At 47.0% G+C, this 20,130-nt stretch overlaps 1 protein-coding gene across 4 annotated transcripts in view; it reads left to right on the top strand.

The window, feature by feature from the left end:
* Positions 1 to 218: 218 nt before the first annotated feature.
* NOTCH3 (notch receptor 3) overlaps positions 219 to 20,130 on the top strand; it is a 57,214-nt gene continuing 37,302 nt past the window's right edge. For 2 of the 4 annotated variants that reach the window (XM_028717247.2, XM_028717246.2), the window contains exons 1-2: positions 220 to 529; positions 13,692 to 13,773. In XM_028717247.2, the coding sequence (XP_028573080.1) occupies positions 433 to 529; positions 13,692 to 13,773 (179 nt within the window). In that variant the 5' untranslated portion in view covers positions 220 to 432. Of the gene's footprint in view, positions 530 to 13,691; positions 13,774 to 20,130 lie in introns of all 4 variants that reach the window. The other 2 variants (XM_028717245.2, XM_028717248.2) reach the window with 2 other exon arrangements.

Below are 20,130 nucleotides of genomic sequence, written 5' to 3' on the forward strand. Positions count from 1 at the left end.
GGGAGGGGGCAACTTCGGGAGAGACCCATCCCGCCAAAGTCGGCCCCACCGAGGAGAGCGCGCATCTCCCCGCCTGCGTGATCCTGCGCGGCGCCACGCTGCCCTCTCTCTCTCTCTCTCCTTTCCCTCTCCGTGCGCCCCATCCTCGCCCGGGCTGGAGGGGCCGGTGGGGGGTGTTGAGTAGGGGGGTGGCGAGAGAGAAGGAGGGAGCGTGGGAGCCGAGCCGAGCCAGGCCAGGCGGGCTGGGTGCGGACCCCGCCCCCGGGCAGCGGGGTCGCCCCGCCCCGCTCGCACTCCGAGAAGTTTCCCAGGGTCCGGGAGCGAGGAGGAGGCGCCGCCGCCGCCGCGCTTTCGGTGTCCTGGTGTCTGGCTGGAGCTTCAGCGCGGCCCTTTCCATGGATCTATAGGGCGGCAACAGGACTTTAGGGGGGAATGGGCTTGGCGTCCCGGCGCGGGGGCCCGTGGCGGGCATGGCTGGGCTGCAGCCTTTTGGGCATCGCTCTGCTGGCGCGCCTGACCCGGGGAGCAGGTAAGGAGAACCTCGGGGGTGTCGGGGGGGGGGGAGGACGGGACACAGTGCGCTCGCCCCTCCGGCTTCGTTAAGCCTAGCACGGGTGGGAAGAAAGCCCTCGCCGCTTCGGCCGGGCTCGATCATGGCCTCTTCGTTTCCTCTTTTCAAACTTTTCAAGCAACTTCGCCGGAGCCTCTCGGAGTCCCCTTGGCGCTCCTCGGTGCCTTGAGCCGCCATCTCCCTCCCTCCAGTCCGGGCAGCGGGTGGTGGGTGGGTGGGTGGGGGGCCCTGAAGTTATTTTCCTTGTTCCCGGCTAGATCCCCGTCCTTTTCTTTCTCTCTTCCGAACCCCCCCCCCCCCCACACCAGAAGAAGGGGAGGGAAGGGGAAAGGGTTACGGAACGGGCCACAAAGAAAATAAATGATCGTTGTTTAATTACCGATTGTGTGAAGGGGAGGGAGCGATTAGGCTGGATTGGCGGGCGGGCGGGGGGTGCTAATTCGCCGGCACTGATTTGAGCTGCGGGGAAACAATCTTGCACTTTTTATTTACTTGAAGTAAACTTTCTCGGCAGCCAGTTTAAGCTTCCCAGCCCGGAGCGGCTGGAAAAACCGGAGCGTGGATTTCGGATCTGGCTTCTCTCGGTCTCCGCTGTAGCCGTCGCTCTCTGTTTCTCTTTCTCGGCTCCTTGCAAAGCAAATCTTGCTCGGGCTGGCTGGCGGAGGGAGAAGCTTTCAATTTTCTATGGTATCCCATTGAGGTTTTATTGAACCGGGTATGCTGTGGAGTTTGGTTCTGCCAAAGCCTGGAGTTTGTGTAAGAGCTTAAAGGAGGAAATAAATGTTTGGTTTAACACGCCTGTTGTGCAGACATGCAAATGCATTTGGTAAACGGCATGGATTGAGAATTTAGTGCGCTTGATTGTGCAACTGGTGTATGTGAGTTTGTCTGTGAATGTGCGCATGATCGTATGTTTAAAAACGCATAAAATGCATTGCATGTGCAAGGCACACTCGTCCTCTCTTTCTCATGGAATATATGCAAGAGGTACATACAGGAACTTATATTTGTGTAGCAAGTTTGTGTGCTGGTTTGTGTGTGTGTGAAATGATTTGCTGGTAAGTGGGGTGGTTGTGGGTTAAGGGGTGACGCCCAGGCCTCCCTTTTTTTCCTTTGGGATTGTCATGAAATGGCCTCCTTGGAAGGCTTTACACCCACACTGACATTGAATTTGATGGAGCTTTTGTTGCTGCGCATTGTGTGTACAGGATAGCAAAGGGAAGGGTGTTGATGATCTGGGCAGATGTAGTAGCAGCTGTCGCCCCCTCGCACGCCCTCCCCTTTCACATTCTGCTGGATGCACAAACTTTTATTGTTGCTGCAAGCTATTCCCAAGAAGCTGCCCAAGTGCCTCTCGAGCCAATCCTGCTCTCGCACTATGTGTTCTATATCCCTGGCATGGCACTGTTGTTTCCTACCCAAAGGAGCTAAGTCTGTGGCTGGCTTCGAAGTTGCAGATCCCTGACTGTGAAACTGGGAACGCGTCTTGGAGCCATGCTAGGGAGTGCACAGCTCAGCAACTGGGCCAGCCAGTTCCCATGCTTCTGGGGAGTTGCAGTGGCTCAGTCTGCTTTGAAATTCTCCCTCCCCACCCCCACCCCCCCACCAAGCCGGCTTTTCCCCCATTTGTGCGCTTGGGAATATACTGTGATGCAAACGGGAGATAAGATGATTTAATTGGGTGTCGTGCAGTGACTTGCTTGCCCTATGAAACGTGCAGCAGTATGCCAGGGATGAGATAATTGCAGCGAAAGGTAAATAGAACGTGGGGCTATTATTCAGCCTGGGTTTCACTCTCCCATGAAGCCACCTGACTGGTTTGGGGAAGCCGGCCTTGCTTATTAGAACGCTCCCGGCCAGCTGGTGCTCCAGTGCGTGGGAATGTGCGGCTCGTCCAACGCAGGAGGCCGGGGATATGCTGTGGATTGTGGGTGCCCGGGAATATGAATCCCCTCCTCCCCTCCCCGCCAGCTTGCTGCTTGGCTGGACATAGACAGGGCATTGTTCTTGGTTGAGCAACTCCACCGCAGTGCTGCCGAAGCCCTGGCGGTCTTGCGCCAGACAAGGGCTCCGAGCTGCTGCTTTGAGCCACACGGGAATATTTCTAATGGCTCTAGAGAATTCAAAATGGTGCGAAAGGCACTGGGACCCCTGTCCTCAAGTTTTCCCAGAACAGCATCTGAAGGGCCTCAAAGACTAGGAGGTTCAGGGTGAGGGGCCAACTCTGGTTGAGTGTTCTGAGTTTGAATTGGCAGAGTGCTGTCTTTTTTCTTCCTTTCTTTTTAGCTGTGGGCTGTATCAGATGAGGGTCATGCAAGGGTTGGGACGCCTGCCTAGTAGGACGGGCCCTATGTGAGAGAGAAAGCAGGCCGCTTTCTACCACAGTATGCATATGAACCTTAGGGCTAGACACTTAGGCCTTGTCCACAGCAGTGTCTGCAAGCCAGACATTTTGTCTCTTCCAAAGCTGTTCCTTCTTTTCTGCTTGGCTGCGCTGATAACAATGTGATGATCTGCAGGAAAGTGCCTCACTTGATGAAGCCCTCATCCAAGGGCTGTACACATGAGGTTTTTCCACCCTGATTTGGCCTTGGCTTCCCAGAAAATGTATGCAACATGCCATGACATGAAAGATCTGCATGTGTGATCATTGTACATGTGTTTTGTCTTTGTTCTTTATGCATCTGAATTTTGTAACATATGCAGCGTTCTTAACTGGCATAGCCTTTCCCTTCCAAAACGGGTGCAATCCATTGCCTAAAAGTGAACATTACTAAATTTCAAATGGAAATTTGTGGTTTGATTTGGCAGGAGCAGGGACTCAAATGTGAGCATTTAAATACGTGCTAAGCTTTGCCAAAAACACAAGCGCCAAGTTATGCCGTTAATTAATATACTTCAATACAAAATTGAACCTGGAGATTGGTGGAATTGATTATTTGAATCCAGTTTGCACATGCTCCCATCCCATCCTCTGGAATTGGGAAGGAAATCTTCCCTGCCTACGCAGTTTTCCAGATCTGATAGTAACACAGCTTTGTCATTAATGGCACCCTCTGTGTGTATCTGAAATCTTACCCCTCCTTTTTTTTAAGCTTGTGGGGATGGCGAGACTGCAAAAGTGCAAATCTGGGTGTGTGTGTTTTTGTCAATTCTAGGAAGAATAAATGTAATCATCCAGAGTTCTTTCCCTTGGGGCTTTTAGTTGGTGTTTTCCATTTTGCAACAGGTTTCCTTGCCTTCAGTTGTGTCTGTGTAAGGGAGTATCCTAAGTCTTGATGGTACTGAGCCCATGTCTGACTACGCAGTATCTAATCCTGCTGCCTTTCTTTGTGTTTCTTGTGTGGACACAGTGAGGAATCTCTCCCCTCACCCTCCCACCCCCTTTGTAGATTCTGTGAGCTGAAGCTGTCTGTGCACAGAGTTGTTGAGACACAGCAGCTGCCTCCCTGCTGCAGCCCCTCCAGATGCAATAGCAGGGCCAGCCGGCTGGCCATTCAACTCCCTGCCCCTTTATTCTGCCCACATTGCTAGCCAGCTAACAAAGGCAGCTGGAGAGAGCCTGGGAGCCCCTCCACACAGCCCTGCAGCACTCAGTCACTTTTGGGGGGCCAGATTCCTCGCTAACAGGTAGCCACACTTCCTTTTTATTAGCCTCAGCGGAATGTGTGTGGGTTGAAAGCAGCATCTGAGTCCCATTATATGCATGGATCCTGGTTCACCACGCTTCTGTGCAGAATGTACAGTGGTACTTCAGGTTACATATGCTTCAGGTTAAATACACTTCAGGTTATAGACTCCGCTAACCCAGAAATAGTACCTCGGGTTAAGAACTTTGATTCAGGATGAGAACAGAAATCGTGCAGTGGCAGTGGGAGGCCCCATCAGCTAAAGTGGTGCTTCAGGTTAAGAACGGACCTCCATAACGAATTAAGTACTTAACCCAAGGTACCACTGTATTCAAAAGCACAGGTAACCAGTCTAAGGAAATCAGGATTGGGTTGCCTGCTGTGGACCTCCCAGATGCTTGCTTAATCACACCTGCATTCAGTTTGGGTTGATAAAAGCCAGAATGGATCAGAAATAAGTGCAAATGTTGATCACATCGTTTGGACTGAGAGCAATGGTAAACTCTTATCCTTTTCATTGTTTTGGAGAGCCTGAAGGAGGATGGCGAGGGAGAGGGGCACATTGTTGCTCCTGCTGTTTGTGACTCAAGCTGCCCCTTTTAAAAGCCAGAATTGTGCTTGGGCTATGCAGTGGTAACTTTTTTGCAGCAAAAGCCCAGTTCCTCTCATTTCTGTCCTCTGCTGGGTGTTGCTACTGCTGTCCCCACAAACATAGAAGAGCCGTAGCACAGTGGTATAGCATCTGCTTTACATGCAGAAGGTCCCTGGTTCAATCCCCAGCATGTCTAGGTAGGGCTGGAAATGCCATCCATGGAGAACCTCTGCCAGCCAGCATAGGCAGTACTGAGCTAGATGGGCAGCTTCCAATGTCTGGCAGCTTCCAATGGTCCAGCCTAGCAGTCAGGCCAAGTATATTTTCTCCAAGCAGAAGGCTTGGTACTGGGTGCAGAACTCTGCCTCCTGTGAATCTTGGTGCTCATTCTTTAAAGCAAGCTCCTAGCTTCTATGTCTGCTGCAGTGTTGAGTAGGGCTCAGCAACGCCTGGGAACATTTCAGTAACCCGGGAGAGGCTGAGTAGGGCTTCCATTGCTCAGGAAATAGGACTTTGGTGCCCCGCATAGCTGTTTCTCCCTCCCTGTGACTAAGAATAAATTATGCAAGATAGGCAACTCACGCAAATTTTCTCATTTTGCATAATTTATCCCGGTCATGATTTTCAGCTTTTCTTGGCTCAGAATTTTGTATACCTTGGCACAGAATTTTCTTTCTTTCTTTTTTTGTTAGTAACGAGTCCTGTTTATATGTGCCTGCCAATAGGGGCCTGGAATCAGTCAACCACACCCTACATGGTAACCAAGATATGTGGGTGGTACCCAAGGCATGGGCTGTCAGCATGTTAAAAGAAGATGGGGAATTGCAGGAGGTTTTTCTCTGGGACTCTTTCTTTGTCTCTGTTGCTTTGTAGGTTTTGATTCCTTTGAAAAAGGCAAGCAGTGCTTGTAACATGCATGCTTATTGCCGTGAGGTAGTGAGTGGTTTTCAAACTTTCAGAATTTAGCACAGACTTTCTCCATTTACTTATATCCTGAGGATATGGATATGGAACTCCTGAACACTATATAAAGCATAGTGTGCATGTTCTCTTCATGTGGGGGCATTGGCTAAGTCTGTTAAGCCTTACCATCAACCTACATCAATAGAGAGTATACCTTAGGGTGCACTAAGTACTTCCAGTGGCCAAGAAGTTTGTGGATAGCAGTGGACAAGGTGTCAAAGCTTCTCTGCCATTTTGGATCACTGAGAAACCCCAAGAGTTCCCCAGGTTTGAGTTTTCTGAGCTAGCCATTCACTCCACGTTGGCACTGACTCCTAGACTGGGGAGCAACTGTGGTACATTCGGGGTTCTAACTTCCATGGAAGCCCAGGAGGTCTGCATGCATAGACTTTCCTGCCATAGAGACACCCATGTTCAATGTTTGGCATCAAGGGGTAGGGAGCAGTGGGTCCACACCATTGGCTCTCTCTCCCCTCCTTTAATCACATGGAGATCGTTCAAGCAGTTAATGTGAGAAGCGGGATTGGATCTCCCATTCTGTATCGCATGCAATGCTCCCTTTGGTGGCTTGAAATGGGTTCTTCGAATAGCTATCCATGTCAAACAGAGGTCATAGCAAGGCAAAATATTCTTCCTAAAGGAAGTGTTAGAAATGCTTCAAACTCCAAGAATGAATTTGCAGGCAGACTTCCAGTTGGAGCCTCTTTGAGTGGTGATATTTTGCTCCAGAAGATGATGTATATAATGCCCTATGTGTTGACAGAACGTTTGGCTGAATCGCTAGAGTCTGGTCCTCCCTGACTTCACCCGTATCTAGAGCTTGGAACAGAACTTGGGAATCCTGGCTTCCAGGGCCTTTGCTCACACTCAGGAAGGGCCAAGTAGAGAGGTGCAAGCCAGATTCAGCTGTCAGCTTCAGCTGATCTGAGGACCCTTTATCAAATTTTAATTGAGACGTGGTAGCCAACTGTGCTCGCACTTCTGAAAGGAAAATGAAGCAATGGAATTCCATGTGTACTTAATACGGTAATACATCTTCTTGGATTGCTAGTTGGAAAATTTTCCACTGCTTTTCCTTTTCCCTGAAGAAAATTTTACATTGTTTTAAGTTCATTAGTAACTGAATGGATCCTAATTGCAAATAACTATCAGGCAAACTTGGCAATTTCAAAGTTTTTAGCTTTGCTTACAAATACAAGTGAAATAAACATGTCAAAGTAGATCACTCTTATAGGGCAGGGATGGCGAGCCTCTGGATTTCTAGATGTTGTTGGACTCCAAGTCCCATGAGCCCCAACCAGCATAGTCATGACCTGAGATGATAGATGTTTCAGACCAGCAGCGTTTGGACGGCCACAGGTTCCCCATCCCTGCTCTAGGGCATCAGAAAGTTTTCTGATGCAAATTATTGTATCCAAATGACACTAATTTGGAAAATTGTCCTATTAATAATTTCCCAGGAAACATACCTCACTGCTGGGAAGAATTAGTGCCAACGTGCCTCTTCCAGGGACATTTGTCCCACAGCATCCTTTCCTCCCATTGGTGACCTCATACTATTGAAATGCATGTGCTCCATCTCTGTGTTCCTCATACTGCAAACTTTATTACAGAGCCTGACTATCCTTAAGTCAGATTCTTTCAGCCCCAGCTAGTGTCAACATATCTGACCTGGTTTTAAGCCAAAGGCCTCCTGGGAAATATAGGTTTTAAAAGTGGGAATTTCCATTGGAGGAAGGGATGTTTTGCACCCTTGGACTGCCAAGCCCTGGGAGGATATATTTCTTAAGGCATTTCAAGGGCATCCTGTTCTGTGAAGGGATGAACTTGGCAAGCCTGATGTCAAGGTCATAGTAGAATAAACTATGATGTGTTGTCAGGGGTAGGCCAGAATTCAAAAGACCTGCTCTGTAATTGATACAGTATTATGGTTTTGATTGTATATTATGGCGTAGCTACTGTGGTGGGATAAAAACCCTAGTCTACCTCCCTTATCAGGGACATGATACTGGTCTTCATGGTATAATTCAAGTATTTTGCGGGAAGTGGTGAATCTTGCCATACAACTGTCACCTCATTCTTGCCTCTGTCTTGAAGAAACAACTTACGATAGGTCTTGCAGAATGAGAAGTCAGTAGGTAAACTGTTACAGCTCTTTGGGAAGGTTACATTTGCAAGTTTAACATCACAGGGATTTCCTGACTGCTTCCTGCATGTCTTGCAGTGAACACTGTATTGTCCATCTGAAAGTACAGTAGTACCTTGGAAGTCGAATGGAATCTGTTCTGGAAGTCAGTTCAACTTCCAAAATGTTGGGAAACCAAGGCATGGCTTCTGATTGGCTGCAGGAAGCTCCTGCAACCAATCGGAAGCCGCGTCGGACATTCGGGTTCCAAAGAACGTTCGCAAACAGGAACACTCACTTCCGGGTTTGTGGCATTCAGGAGCCAAAATGTTTGACTCGCAAGGCATTTGGGATCCAAGGTACGATTGTACATGGAATACAGAATGGACAGAACCCAAGGAGTTCCAGTTGGTTAATCTTCATGTGTCTTCCAAGGCATGTGAGTCTCCCTCAGGCATTTGCTGTGTGCACTTATGGTGGAGATCTAGGAACAATGTCTGCCCTGCAAAGCACAAAATGTGTCCCAAATAAAGTGTGGTGGCTTGACACTTGGGCAAAAAGGGGTTTATGAGCTGTGAGTCAGTAGTGCATTCATTCCCAAGATGCTGGGCTCCTGTGAAATGCCCAAAGATCAAGCTCCATGCTAGTAACTTTGCTTCACAAACTGCATGCACAGGGAACTACAGAGGCCTATGTTTTTAAACAGGAAGGTCCAGAGTAGACAATTGTGAAAGAACAACAGATCTTGCAGTCGTCAAGGGTTACTGCTTTCCTGCTTTACAAAGATTAAACATGGGTACTAGCCCTAGCAATCAGATCATGGTTAGCATGCTATACTAGTTATGATGAAACCATCATTGCAAATATACAGTATATCTAGGCATGCGGTGCAATGAAAAATCCGTGGTTTCAGAGTGTAGCTAATGCTGCTTTTCTTGATTAACAAATTGTATCTGGAGAGAAATGATGCTGTTGTTGAGGAAACAGAGGTCACTGAGACAGAGAAGCATTTACTTCTCCAAATTCTTTTAAAAGTGTCTTAAATGCTTGAAACTTTAAGGGTGTCTTTACAAGATAAATTCTCTGGGTTTTTTCTTTCTTACTTACATGACATGTTTGATTAAAAACCCACTATTGCACCATGGGCCAACATGTCACTAAAGATTCAGTGAGACCAGATCATCAGGCCTCAAATATTTATTGTATTTATTTTATTAAATTTATATCCTGCCCTTTCTCCCAAAGGAGCCCAGAGTGGCAAACATAGCACCTGACATCTTGGGTGAGGTGTGCTGTCCTTCATAAGATTTATTATGGACACAGCTGTGTGAGTTTGGGAAAGAAAAAATATTGCTAGCTATCATAGTCCAAATTCTGTGCTGAATCTTGCAAGCTGCATAAATTATATAAATCAAGTAAGTTTGTTTAGTTTGCCTAACTTTTGTGTTAGCTTGTAGAGAAGGGCAAGGAACTAATGCAAGGCACTGAAGCCTTAACCCCTTATTGCAGGAAAATCTAGGCTCCCCACTGCCCTCCTTCTGGTCATAATAAAGGTAAAGGTACCCTTGCCCGTACGGGCCAGTCGTGTCCGACTCTGGGGTTGCGCGCCCATCTCGCTTAAGAGGCACTTCTGGGTCACGTGGCCAGCGTGACGAAGCTGCTCTGGCGAGCCTGCACCAGCGCAGCACACGGAAACACTGTTTACCTTCCCACTAGAAAGCGGTCCCTATTTATTTACTTGCATTTAAGAGTGCTTTCGAACTGCTAGGTGGGCAGGAGCTGGGACCGAACGACAGGAGCTCACCCTGCCGCGGGGATTCGAACCACCGACCATACGATCGGCAAGTCCTAGGCACTGAGGTTTTACCCACAGCGCCACCCGTGTCCCTCCTGGGCATAATACGTGGTGTTTAAAAAATGATTCTTGGTTGGTGGTTTTCTACAAACAAGACTGAATTCTTAACTTGTTTGATTGTTTACATAGACTTGTTGATTGACAGAGCCCTAAATATTGGCCTGAGATGACCCTTGGGCACATAACCCTTACAAAATCTCTCTCTCTCTCTCTCTCTCTCTCTGTGTGTGTGTGTGTGTGTGTGTGTGTGTGTATGTTGCTTGCATGTTTAGTGCTGCTTGTCATTTAAGGAAGGGATGGTTGGGGTGGAGGTGAGAAGCCAGGACTCCTGGCATCTGGCTGAGCCCTGCAAAGAGCATGAGGATTAAGCAGTCAAAGCAGTGGGAGCCAGAGCACCTCAATTGTAGTCTTTGGCTTTTCACTGCCTTGAAGGGTGACCTCTGCCACTTCTTATTCCCAGTGGTTCTTTAAAGAGCATGAAACCTATTTGCCTTCTAACTTGTTTCTGGACGGTTTGATGCAAAGCTAGAGCCTTGGAGAGCTAATTTCCTGGGCTTTGGGGGAGGCTACTGTTGATTTGAGCAAAGAAAGTTCTTTGGGTTGCTTGTGTTCCCTCTCTTTGGAAGGTGGAAAATCAAGGCTGTTGTGAGTTCATCTTCTGCCTTGCCGTGTTTTGGGAGGGGGTGGCCAACAGGACTAAGAATATTTTCTCTTTGCCACTGTGGCCCATGTTGCAATTCCATCCTATCCCATGTATATATGAGAGGGAAGTGTGATCCCTGATTCCCTTGGTTTGCAACACATTTTAGGCAGTCTGGTTTCAGACTGGCTTGCTTCTGTGTAGGTTTAGGTCTGGCCTTTCCTTTGGAGATAAGGTTCCATGCAAGAGCTGAGAATTGTGTTTATGGCTGCAAGGGCCTCTACATTTGGGTGCCCATGTCTGAAAAGCGTACACGTGTTGGAATGTTGGTTGTAGAGTTGGAGATGTGGGGAGTGCATTCCACTGGCTCAAACTTGGCTGTGTGCTCTGGAAAGGACGAAAGGGTAGGGAATTGTGGGTTTGTGTTGTGTCAGGAATGCTTCCCGCTGAGATACTTGGCTATGCATGTTATACTTCCTGTGAGATTGTGTACATATTCACGTATGCAGTGTTACATGTGCTTAAGCTGGTTTAAGCTGGGTGTGTTTATGCTGTCTTTGTGAGCTCCTGGCATTGTGTGCATGTGTATGTATGTGTACACACATGCAACTGTGCTGGGAATACTTTTCATTACTGTGCTTGCTAGCTGTGTTTGAGATGGTTGCCCCATATTGTTCATCTGTAAGAGTGTGTGTATGTGTAAAAGAAACTCACTGACTGTTTAGGTTTCGGTGAGCAGAGTGCCTGCACCTACCGTATTTGTATACAGCCTTTGCTAGTTACACGTTGTTCAAGTTGTGGGGAGGGTGAAATCCATAGTGGCGTAGGTTCATTTTGGGTGCGGGGGAATTTAATATGGTCTGCATACAGGGCGGTTGCTGAGAGCACATTTTGCTGCAGTGCTGCTGCTGGCTCTGCATGCCGACAGAGTGAGGGGCGGCAGTGGAGGGGGGAGAGGCATTGTCTGGGACTGATCTGTGTGCTGGGCACGCACTCTGTTACAAGTGGGTCTCTAGGAAATGGCTGAGAGTGAGTGTATTGCCTGGGCCCCAGCTCCTTCCATCTTCTCTCTGCTCTCGAGAGGGGAGGGGTCTCAGCCAGCATCCCTTTGCTGCTGGGCTGCATCTCCCTCCTTCAGTAGGCCCAGAGCACTTGTAGTGTCTCTTGAGCCTGAAAAGGGGTTCCTTTGGGAATGGATGTGTCTCTAATTTTGTTCCTTTCAGAGGGCACTCAAACACCCCTCTCAGGGCTGGCAGAGATGGGTGCCTGTGGTTCTTTCCCCTAGCCTGGGCCCCATCAGGGGACGTGCTTTGCTTGGCTTAGCTTGGGCATTTACTAAATGGCTCCTCCTACCCACTCACGATGGCACATAGGAGGGAGAGGAAGACGGCAGGCTCCCCATTTCTCTGTGCCAGTTTTGCAAGGCCCTTGTCCTTCCACTTTGCGTTTTGCAGGGTTTTCTTAAAAATACTAGCCTCCCCATACACAGGGCTCTCTATACAGATCTGTGGAGGTTGAATCTCACTTTCAGCTAGCTCTCTCGGTGGCAGTTGTCAGAGGTCACCAAGTACTTGTGGAATCTCCATAACTCCAATGACTCGCCATGATCTGAAACTGCTGGGTTGTTTAGTGATTCTAGTTGGTTAGCTGCAGTCCTCAGATGATCTCTGTCTTCTCTAGAATGCCCAGTCCCCCAGAAACTGCTGTCTTTCCCATCCTGGTTGCTTGGGGATTCCAGATGGATCCCTGTGCTTGCCCCTCTCTTTGCTAGATTGTGGGAAACCAATGTAAGGGAGAAATCTCTGAAGAGGAGCTGTTTTTTCTTGTCGTTCTGCAGAATGTCTCTTTTCCCTACGACTTTTGATGGTATTCTGCATACTTTTTGACCTTTGCCAATGAAGCCGGTCTCTAGTTACTGGGCAGTGTAGAGGCTGAGGTTGCACTAACTGAGCCAGCTAAGCCTACTTGTGGCTTGTGAGAAATTCTGTCTACTCCCTTCGTTTGAAGCATTTTTGCCTTATTCCTGTTTTGTGTTGTCTGACGTGACCCCTTGAAGATGCATCTGCAGACCTTCAATTATTATTTCCATCTCTCTGTGTGTTCAGAAGCCTAACAATAATAGCATATATGAATTGTTCCATGGATGATAATTTTAGCAAGAAAAACCTCCTGTTGTGGGACTGTGGGCAATGCTTGGGATGGGAAGAATCTGCTCTCAGTTGCCATTATCATCTTGTTTAAGTGAAAAGGTTTTCTGTGAGGGGGAGAGAGAGAGAGAAGGGCAACAGCCCAGTGGCAAAGTTCTGCTTACAAAAAGTCCCAGGCTCAATTCTAATATTTCCACACAAGGACTGAGACTGATTCTTGTCTGAACCCCTAGAGAGATGCTGCCAGTTGTGTAGACCAGGGGTGCAGTGTTTAAAATAAGCCAGGCACCAGGCATGTTTTGCTACTGACACAGGTCCACTTGCAACAGCGTGGAGATTTCTGGGCACCAGGTTGGCAATCACAGTTGAAAAATTTCTGCTTTACTTCATAGTCAGTACCATTTCCCTTTCCACTGTGTATGTTTCTTCTTGCATACCGGGACAAGTGAATTGTTGTAAGAGCAAGCTACAGTCAAGCAATGTAGTTGAGATAATAGAATCATAGAATTGTGGCATTGGAAGGGATACTGGGGGTCATTTAGTCTAATCCCCTAGCAAATAGGCATTCTGTTGTGGCGACCGCCACCTAGATTCAAGATGTCATTTGGTGCCTAGTTTTATATACCTGAGTTTCTAACAGTGCGCATGTGGCCCTCCAGATGTTGCTGGGCTCCAACTCCCATAATTCCTGACCGCTGGCCATTGTGGCTGCATCATGGGAGTTGGGAGTCCAGCAGTATTAGTCTATCCTTCCTGGTGTGGACAGTAGGGAACTATATAAACCAATAGTTTGACTTCGTATAAGTCAGCTTTGTATGAGCAAAACACTGCTTTGGGGGTGCAATGGAGATTGTAAAAGCAAAAGATACAAGTTCAGTCCATATCCTTTATCCTGGGGCAAGAGCTAAGCATGACTATAACACATAAGAGGTGCTTTTTGAGCTCGTGGCATGATGGTAATAGTTGTTTCCTCGTTGTTGTTGTTGTTGTTGTTGTTGTTGTTGTTGTTGTTGTCCTTGCACCAGGTTGAGCGTACATGGGAGCTTTTGTTGAGCTGTTGTGACCAGTAACCTTTGCTAGATCTGTTCTTCACAGCCTGGGCATTGCTTTGTTGTTTCTACAGCTGTGCAATGGCATGCTCTAACCAAGCTCTTTCTCTTTCCCTACAGCCATACAGTGCTTGGATGGCGACAAGCCCTGCGAGAATGGTGGGAGCTGTGTTGTTTACTCCAACGGGATAGCTGCCTGCATGTAAGTGACACCCTTGCACAACTTTGCCCATGGGTTCAACAACAGCCAGTGCGTCAAACCATCTTGGGGGTTTGTAGGGTTGGGCCACTGCCTACAAAGGGCAGACTAGTAGTGTAATTTGGGAGCTGTAAAGTTGTCATTGTGAAAAATTGCTGCTTGGCTTGAAGTGGGAGAGCAGCGAGCTCTGTTGACAGGATGCAGTATAGTTTAGGAAATATGGGCCTGGAAATGCTTCAAAAGTCATGACATGACGTGCATCGTTCTCAGTGGCTTTGCATTAATGACTGGTGCAGATTGGCTTCCACTGCATACTTTGACTATTCTTCAGCTGGGATTCTGTTTGCCATGGGACACTGGAATAATTTGGTCTCAACGTCCATTTAGAGACATCCACTTGTTGGGAGTGGATAGCATATTGGACTTAATTTAAGGAAACTTGAGTTTAATTTCCTGCTAACCAGTGAAGCACTAAAGACAGGAGACCTTGGGCCAATTCTTATTTATCTACCTAAACTACCTCATAGGGGTGGTGTTTTGTTTTGTTAAGATAAAATATGATAACCCGCCCCCGCCCGCCCCCAATGTAAGGCACCCTAAGTTCCTGGGAAGAAGAGTGGAATAAAAGTGTGGTAAACAAACATCTTACAAGGAGGAAAAAAGAGGGAAGAAGAACAACAGGTTTTCTGGTTACCGCAACAATTATATTAATATGAATCTACAAAGGAGCTAAGGGCCCAAACAGATGATATGAAGAAGATCTGGATCTGAATTGAGCAGCTGCAATGGGTGTGTGTATTTAGGGCAGTGTTAGGAAACCTCTGATCCGCCAAATGTTGTCATTGGACTCCAGGTCCCATCAGTCCCCAGCAGTGTGGCTGGTGGCCAGGGATGATGGGAGTTGTGGTCAAACAACTTCTGCAGGACCACAGGCTCCCTGCCCTGGTCTAGGATTTAACACTTCCCCTCCATTTCTGAATCTCAATTCCTGTTCATGTAGTTGCTATTAATCCCACAGCAGAAAACATACACATGATGGTGGGATGGCTCAAGGTGTTAAAGGAAGACCCCTTTGATCAAATTTGGAACACCTCACACAACTGTTTTTAGGTTGAAATCAGAATTTATGAAGCCTTGATCACAAATCTTCCACTGTCTCATTTTTTTTTTGACCCTAAAATATGATAATTTATCATGGAAAAGGAGGACAATATCCCAGATAAAGGGAGGATAGATTACATTATGGGCCTTAGCAATTTTGAATATAATCACATGAGCTCTTATAAAGGAAGAAAGGTATAAAGTGAACAAATTTGAACAGGAATGGGAACTCTTTAAGAATTTTTGGAATGCTAAACAAAGTATGGTATGCGGTAATCCTTTCTATTGGAATTTAAGACAGTACTTCAGATATGCAAATCTCAAGCATTTTTTATTAACAAAATTAAAGTTGTAATGTCTTTATGTTTTAATACGTAATCTAATAAGATAAAACTTTTGTGAATTGCTAAAATGTTTTGCAGGTGTTTGGGTTTTTTTTTTTTTGTTTGTTTTGATATGATCTTACAACATAATCCTATACATGCCTACTTGGAAGTAAGCTTAATTATATATGCTCGGAGAAATATTTTATCAGATTAAAAGATTTCTACATTATAAATACAGTGGTACCTCGGGTTACAGATGCTTCAGGTTATGTTATTTCGGGTTGCGAACTGCGCCGAACCCGGAAATACCAGAACGGGTTACTTCCGGGTTACGGCGCTCGCGCATGAGCAGAAGCACTAAATCACACTTTGCGCATGTGCAGAAGACCAAATCGCAACCCAACATATGCGCAGATGCCGCGCTGCAGGTTGCAAACAGTGCTGGTTGCGAACGTGCCTCCCGCACGGATCATGTTCGCAACCCGAGGTTCCACTGTACATCTTAATGGTGTTTTAAGTGTTTATAGTGTTTAAAATTTTAATATATGTGACAATTCTTTGTGTTTGTTTTATGTCCTGAGAATTAATTGCCTTAATGGAATTTAGAATATTTGAAGTGTCATAACGTCTCTATATTTCTGTTTCATGAATTTATTAGACTAAATATGTATTTCTAATCTTCATAGTATGTTAAAATTATGACAAAGCTTGGTTTATTTTTTAAAAAAGATCATTTATCAGACAAAGAATGTCTCTTGTTGGAACGTTGTAATGGGGATCTGTCAGTACAGATGCCTGTTGTTTTTATAGGTTTGAAAGCTGCTGCTAGACTGTCCTCCTCTTCTTTTGATCTTGAGCTTGTGTTTTAACAGGCGCCCTGCTAAAGGGTGGGAGAGTACCCTTGCTTCTAAGGGCATCGCTGATGCTGCCGGTAGTGTCCAGGGCTGATTTTATATTGCCGTGTGATGCAGTTGCTTTTCTGTAATAGGGGTTCCATACTGTGGTGTTAAAGCTCGAAAGGGGGAGACCAAGGATGTGTGGATGACATAGTTATTGGGATTTCAGCGTAGTTCTTTGTTGTGTTAGCCAAGCCACGTGGTCCCTGTGGTCATATGCCCTTGTGCTTTCCTGGCAATGGATGGTCCAGATGTACAGACCTGGATTTAGCCAGGCCAGGGATGCTTACTCGCCTTCCTTCCTTTAGTTGCTTCTCGTAGTGGCAGGTGTTTGAGCAAATTCTGTGAGCTCCTAGCTTAGTATGGTGTTGCCTGTGTTGGAATCCAGGACAGGTGGATCTGCCTGCAGCTGGCACGCCCAGAACAGGTGAATCACTGGGAGGCTCGAAGCCCGGCCTGGATCCCTGGATGGGATGATAGGACAAGAAAATACTACCAGTCACCTGTAAGTCCTGTTCAGAACGCAGCTGTCCCACCAAGGAGATTGGGCACTTAACCAAGCCTTTGGGGAGGGTGGGGGGTTTGGAATAGTGGGGAAATCTAAGGAAAGCTGGATATGTTCCTCTGGGGGCTCAGGAGAGAGGAAGAAAAAGGAAGGTTGCTCTTGGCATCATGGTCTGAAACCTGTCGGACAGGTTGGGTGGGGAGGCCTGGGAGTGCCCAGTGCTGAAGGGAAAACACTCCTCCTCCTCCTCCTCTCCCCCCTCCCCCACTAAACACCTGCAGAGAGGCCTCTTAAAGGGGCGGTCACCATTTGGTTCCTTCGGGCCTGGCAATGCCAAATTGGAGGAGGTGGACAATGGGTGGTTCTCAGGTTAGTTTTGCCTCGCTCTTTAATCCACCCCCCTCCTCAAATCTTGAAGAAGGTGGGGCTTGGCTGAGGGCTGTCAGAGACATTTCGCATGAATGTGAAAACAGGCTTTCTTAGGAGATGGCAGGTGCAGCTACTAAGAAGAGCAGTGGAAGGAAACCGGAATGTTTCTGGAGCTGGGAATGGGGGAAGCCAAGGCGGCAGGAGTGGTCTAGAATGGAAATGGGATCAGAATGGGTCCTGGTGAAAGAAATCGGGTGGCTGGGGCACTGAAAATGTGCACGGCAATGAAATCCGTACCACTGTTTTTAATGCTGAGGTTAATAGTCACCACAGATTCCTGGTTTTCATTTTTAGGAGAAATTAACACTAAAATGTAAGGGCCATTGGAGGAGGTTCTGTACTCGGTACAGCTTTCTGTCTGCCCTTACTGCTTGTTCATGTGTCCCTTTTCCCTCACATCTGTTTCATAACTCAGAGGTTCTCAAACTTTTTTTGCAGAGAATTTGAACATTGATGGGGGTCCCCTTTAACTTTTTCCTTTTTGGGGGGAGGTGGGGAGGGAATTAGCAGACAGCACCAGCATAGTATTACAAAAATCAGAGGATCTAGACCAGGGCCTTGTTGGTCTGTTTGATAATCTGGCCCTGGACAAAGCGACCACTAGTTCTGCTGTTCGGAAAAAGTAAACCAAGTGCAGGGCCTAGTCTTCTTTCTTCTCCTCCTCCTGCTAAGATTGTCTTCCATAAACATGGTTTTAACAATGAGTCCGTAAGTGACTGTGGAGGCCAGTTCTCCTACTGCATTGCCTTTCTGTGGGCCACCAGAATGAACTTATGGTGTCCCCTTTTAATGTTAAAATAAGATCTCCTCACCCCTTGCTTTATACATGAATAAGAAGACACATCAAAATAAACATGTGTCTGACACTGCGGTGTCTAGTGCAGCCTTTAGTGTGACATTAGAATCCCACACCAGTTACAAATATGGCAGAGCACTTTTATGTCAGAAATCTTGCATCCTTTGGGCAGTTCGTTGCTCTTTAATCCTGTAGTGTATACTATAAATTCTCTATACTATACCATACAGTGCAGTGTACAGTGGTACCTCGAGTTACATACGCTTCAGGTTACATACGTTTCAGGTTACAGACTCCGCTAACCCAGAAATAGTACCTTGGGTTAAGAACTTTGCTTCAGGATGAGTACAGATAGTACCTCGGGTTAAGTACTTAATTCGTTCTGGAGGTCTGTTCTTAACCTGAAACTGTTGGAACCACTAAGAACAGTTTCAGGTTAAGAACAGACCTCCGGAACGAATTAAGTACTTAACCCGAGGTACCACTGTATAGCTTGCCACAAGGTGACAGATTCCAGAGCAAATGGAAGCATAAAGGCAAGTTGCCCCTTGGTATATGATGTTGGAGCCCAAAGAAGGGTTATGACAGCTGGCAGTACAAAGCAACTCCCATTGCTGATCTCATTTGCAAGTACTGTAATGCTAATCCAAACCATGGCTTGGCAGGAGCAAGCAAAAGGGCAGGTCCCCAGAGCAAAGATTGCAACTACAGTACTCTTTCTTGGACCTGCTGTGTTACCTGGAGTCAAACCATTGGGTCAAAACCTGGCTTTCTCTCCATAAAAAGCACAAGCTGAACCAGTATTCTTGTTTTACCACATGGGGATTACCTAGGGAGGCAGACCACAAGCTCAGTTTTGGATGTAATGCTGAGCTAAACCATGGGTAGTGCAGGAGCAGCAGGACTAGGGGAGTAGTGCTGTGGCCACAGTCTTTGCTTATTCACTCTAACCCATGGTTTGGCTTAGCACTGCGTGCAAATTGAGCCAGTTATTTAGAAGCACTGACAGAGGATGAGTGGAGTCCCTTGCTCATCTTCTTGCTTGCGCCTCCTGTGTAACATGCAGGGAGGAAAATAGCTCCTCTCCACCATGGTGAGAAGTGTGAGCTCTACATGCATGTGGACCTCACATGTCTTAATGCATACAAGGGAGATAGGCATCTTCCCAAACATGAATGGACACTAAAAAGAGGGTGCACAAGTTGCTTCCCTTGCTGTGTTCTACAAGAGAAGGTCACATTATTTTAATGATTTATAGGCTAACCTTCAACAGCAGTATTCTCAGGGCAGCTTACAGATAAATAAAATGGAGTTGCCCCTAGTTTATTTGCTTGCTCCCAATTACTTGAGTAGGACGTTTTTGAAAGCACCATGGTACTAATGAGTGGTACTGGGTTTTTTAGTCCCCCAAAACAGGAATTTTGAGTTTGTGACTCACCAACTCCACATCCATACTGATGGAGACCCAGCACTGCCTCACAGTTGATGGGATAATGGCTATAGTGCCAGAACAGCAGTAGTAATCAATCCCACTGTTGGAGCACTGTTCTTGATTCCAGTGCTATGAGTTTCTACAGCTGGCCTTAGAATAGGGAGCAGGAGAAAGGGACACAGCAGTTTCTCCATTGGGGCTCGGACAGTTCCAACCCCCTCCAGTAAGGAGTTGGCACTACTTGCTACTGGTTTTCTTTTTTACTCTTTTGTAATCCATTTTAGTTTTGTGGGGGCAAATTGCCATTGTAACCCTTGCCAGTAGGGATTATGATTTGGCACTCTCTCTCTCTGTGTATATGTATGCTTGGTTCTTGTTGACGGCTTTGTGAGGGTCAGAGCTGATTATCAGCTCCTGGTCTCCCTCTACTTGCAAGATATAAGCATTTTCTCTATCCCGTGCTTTGAAGTTTTCTGTGGCAGTAATTGCAAAGGAACTAGAGACTGTTGCTGACCTTGTGCAAGTTGTTGGTTTTCTTCCAGTGAGTGGGGTGGGAATAGTGGTGGGGTTTATATTATTTTTTTGCCTGGATGGATGTGTGAAGGGTTCTGCCTTCAGTGCCCCCAAGCAGCCCTCGGTCTTTCAATTTTGGCACAGGGCTGCAGGCCTGCTACTGCCGCCTGCGCAGCCCTGGGGTAAGGGCTGAGTCAGAGAGTGTTGAGCGACATGTGCAGACACAGTTGGTGAATCACAGCCCCAGGGAGAGCTATAAAAAACCAGCTCTACTCCCCGGATGTGAGCAGGTAGGGACATGGTGCCAAGGCTTGGTTCCCTGTGCTGAAAGAAGAGGCTTTCTTCTTTGGGGCACCTAGCCA

This window comes from Podarcis muralis, chromosome 2 (assembly GCF_964188315.1).
Source record: "Podarcis muralis chromosome 2, rPodMur119.hap1.1, whole genome shotgun sequence".
NCBI classification, from domain to species: Eukaryota; Metazoa; Chordata; class Lepidosauria; order Squamata; family Lacertidae; genus Podarcis; species Podarcis muralis.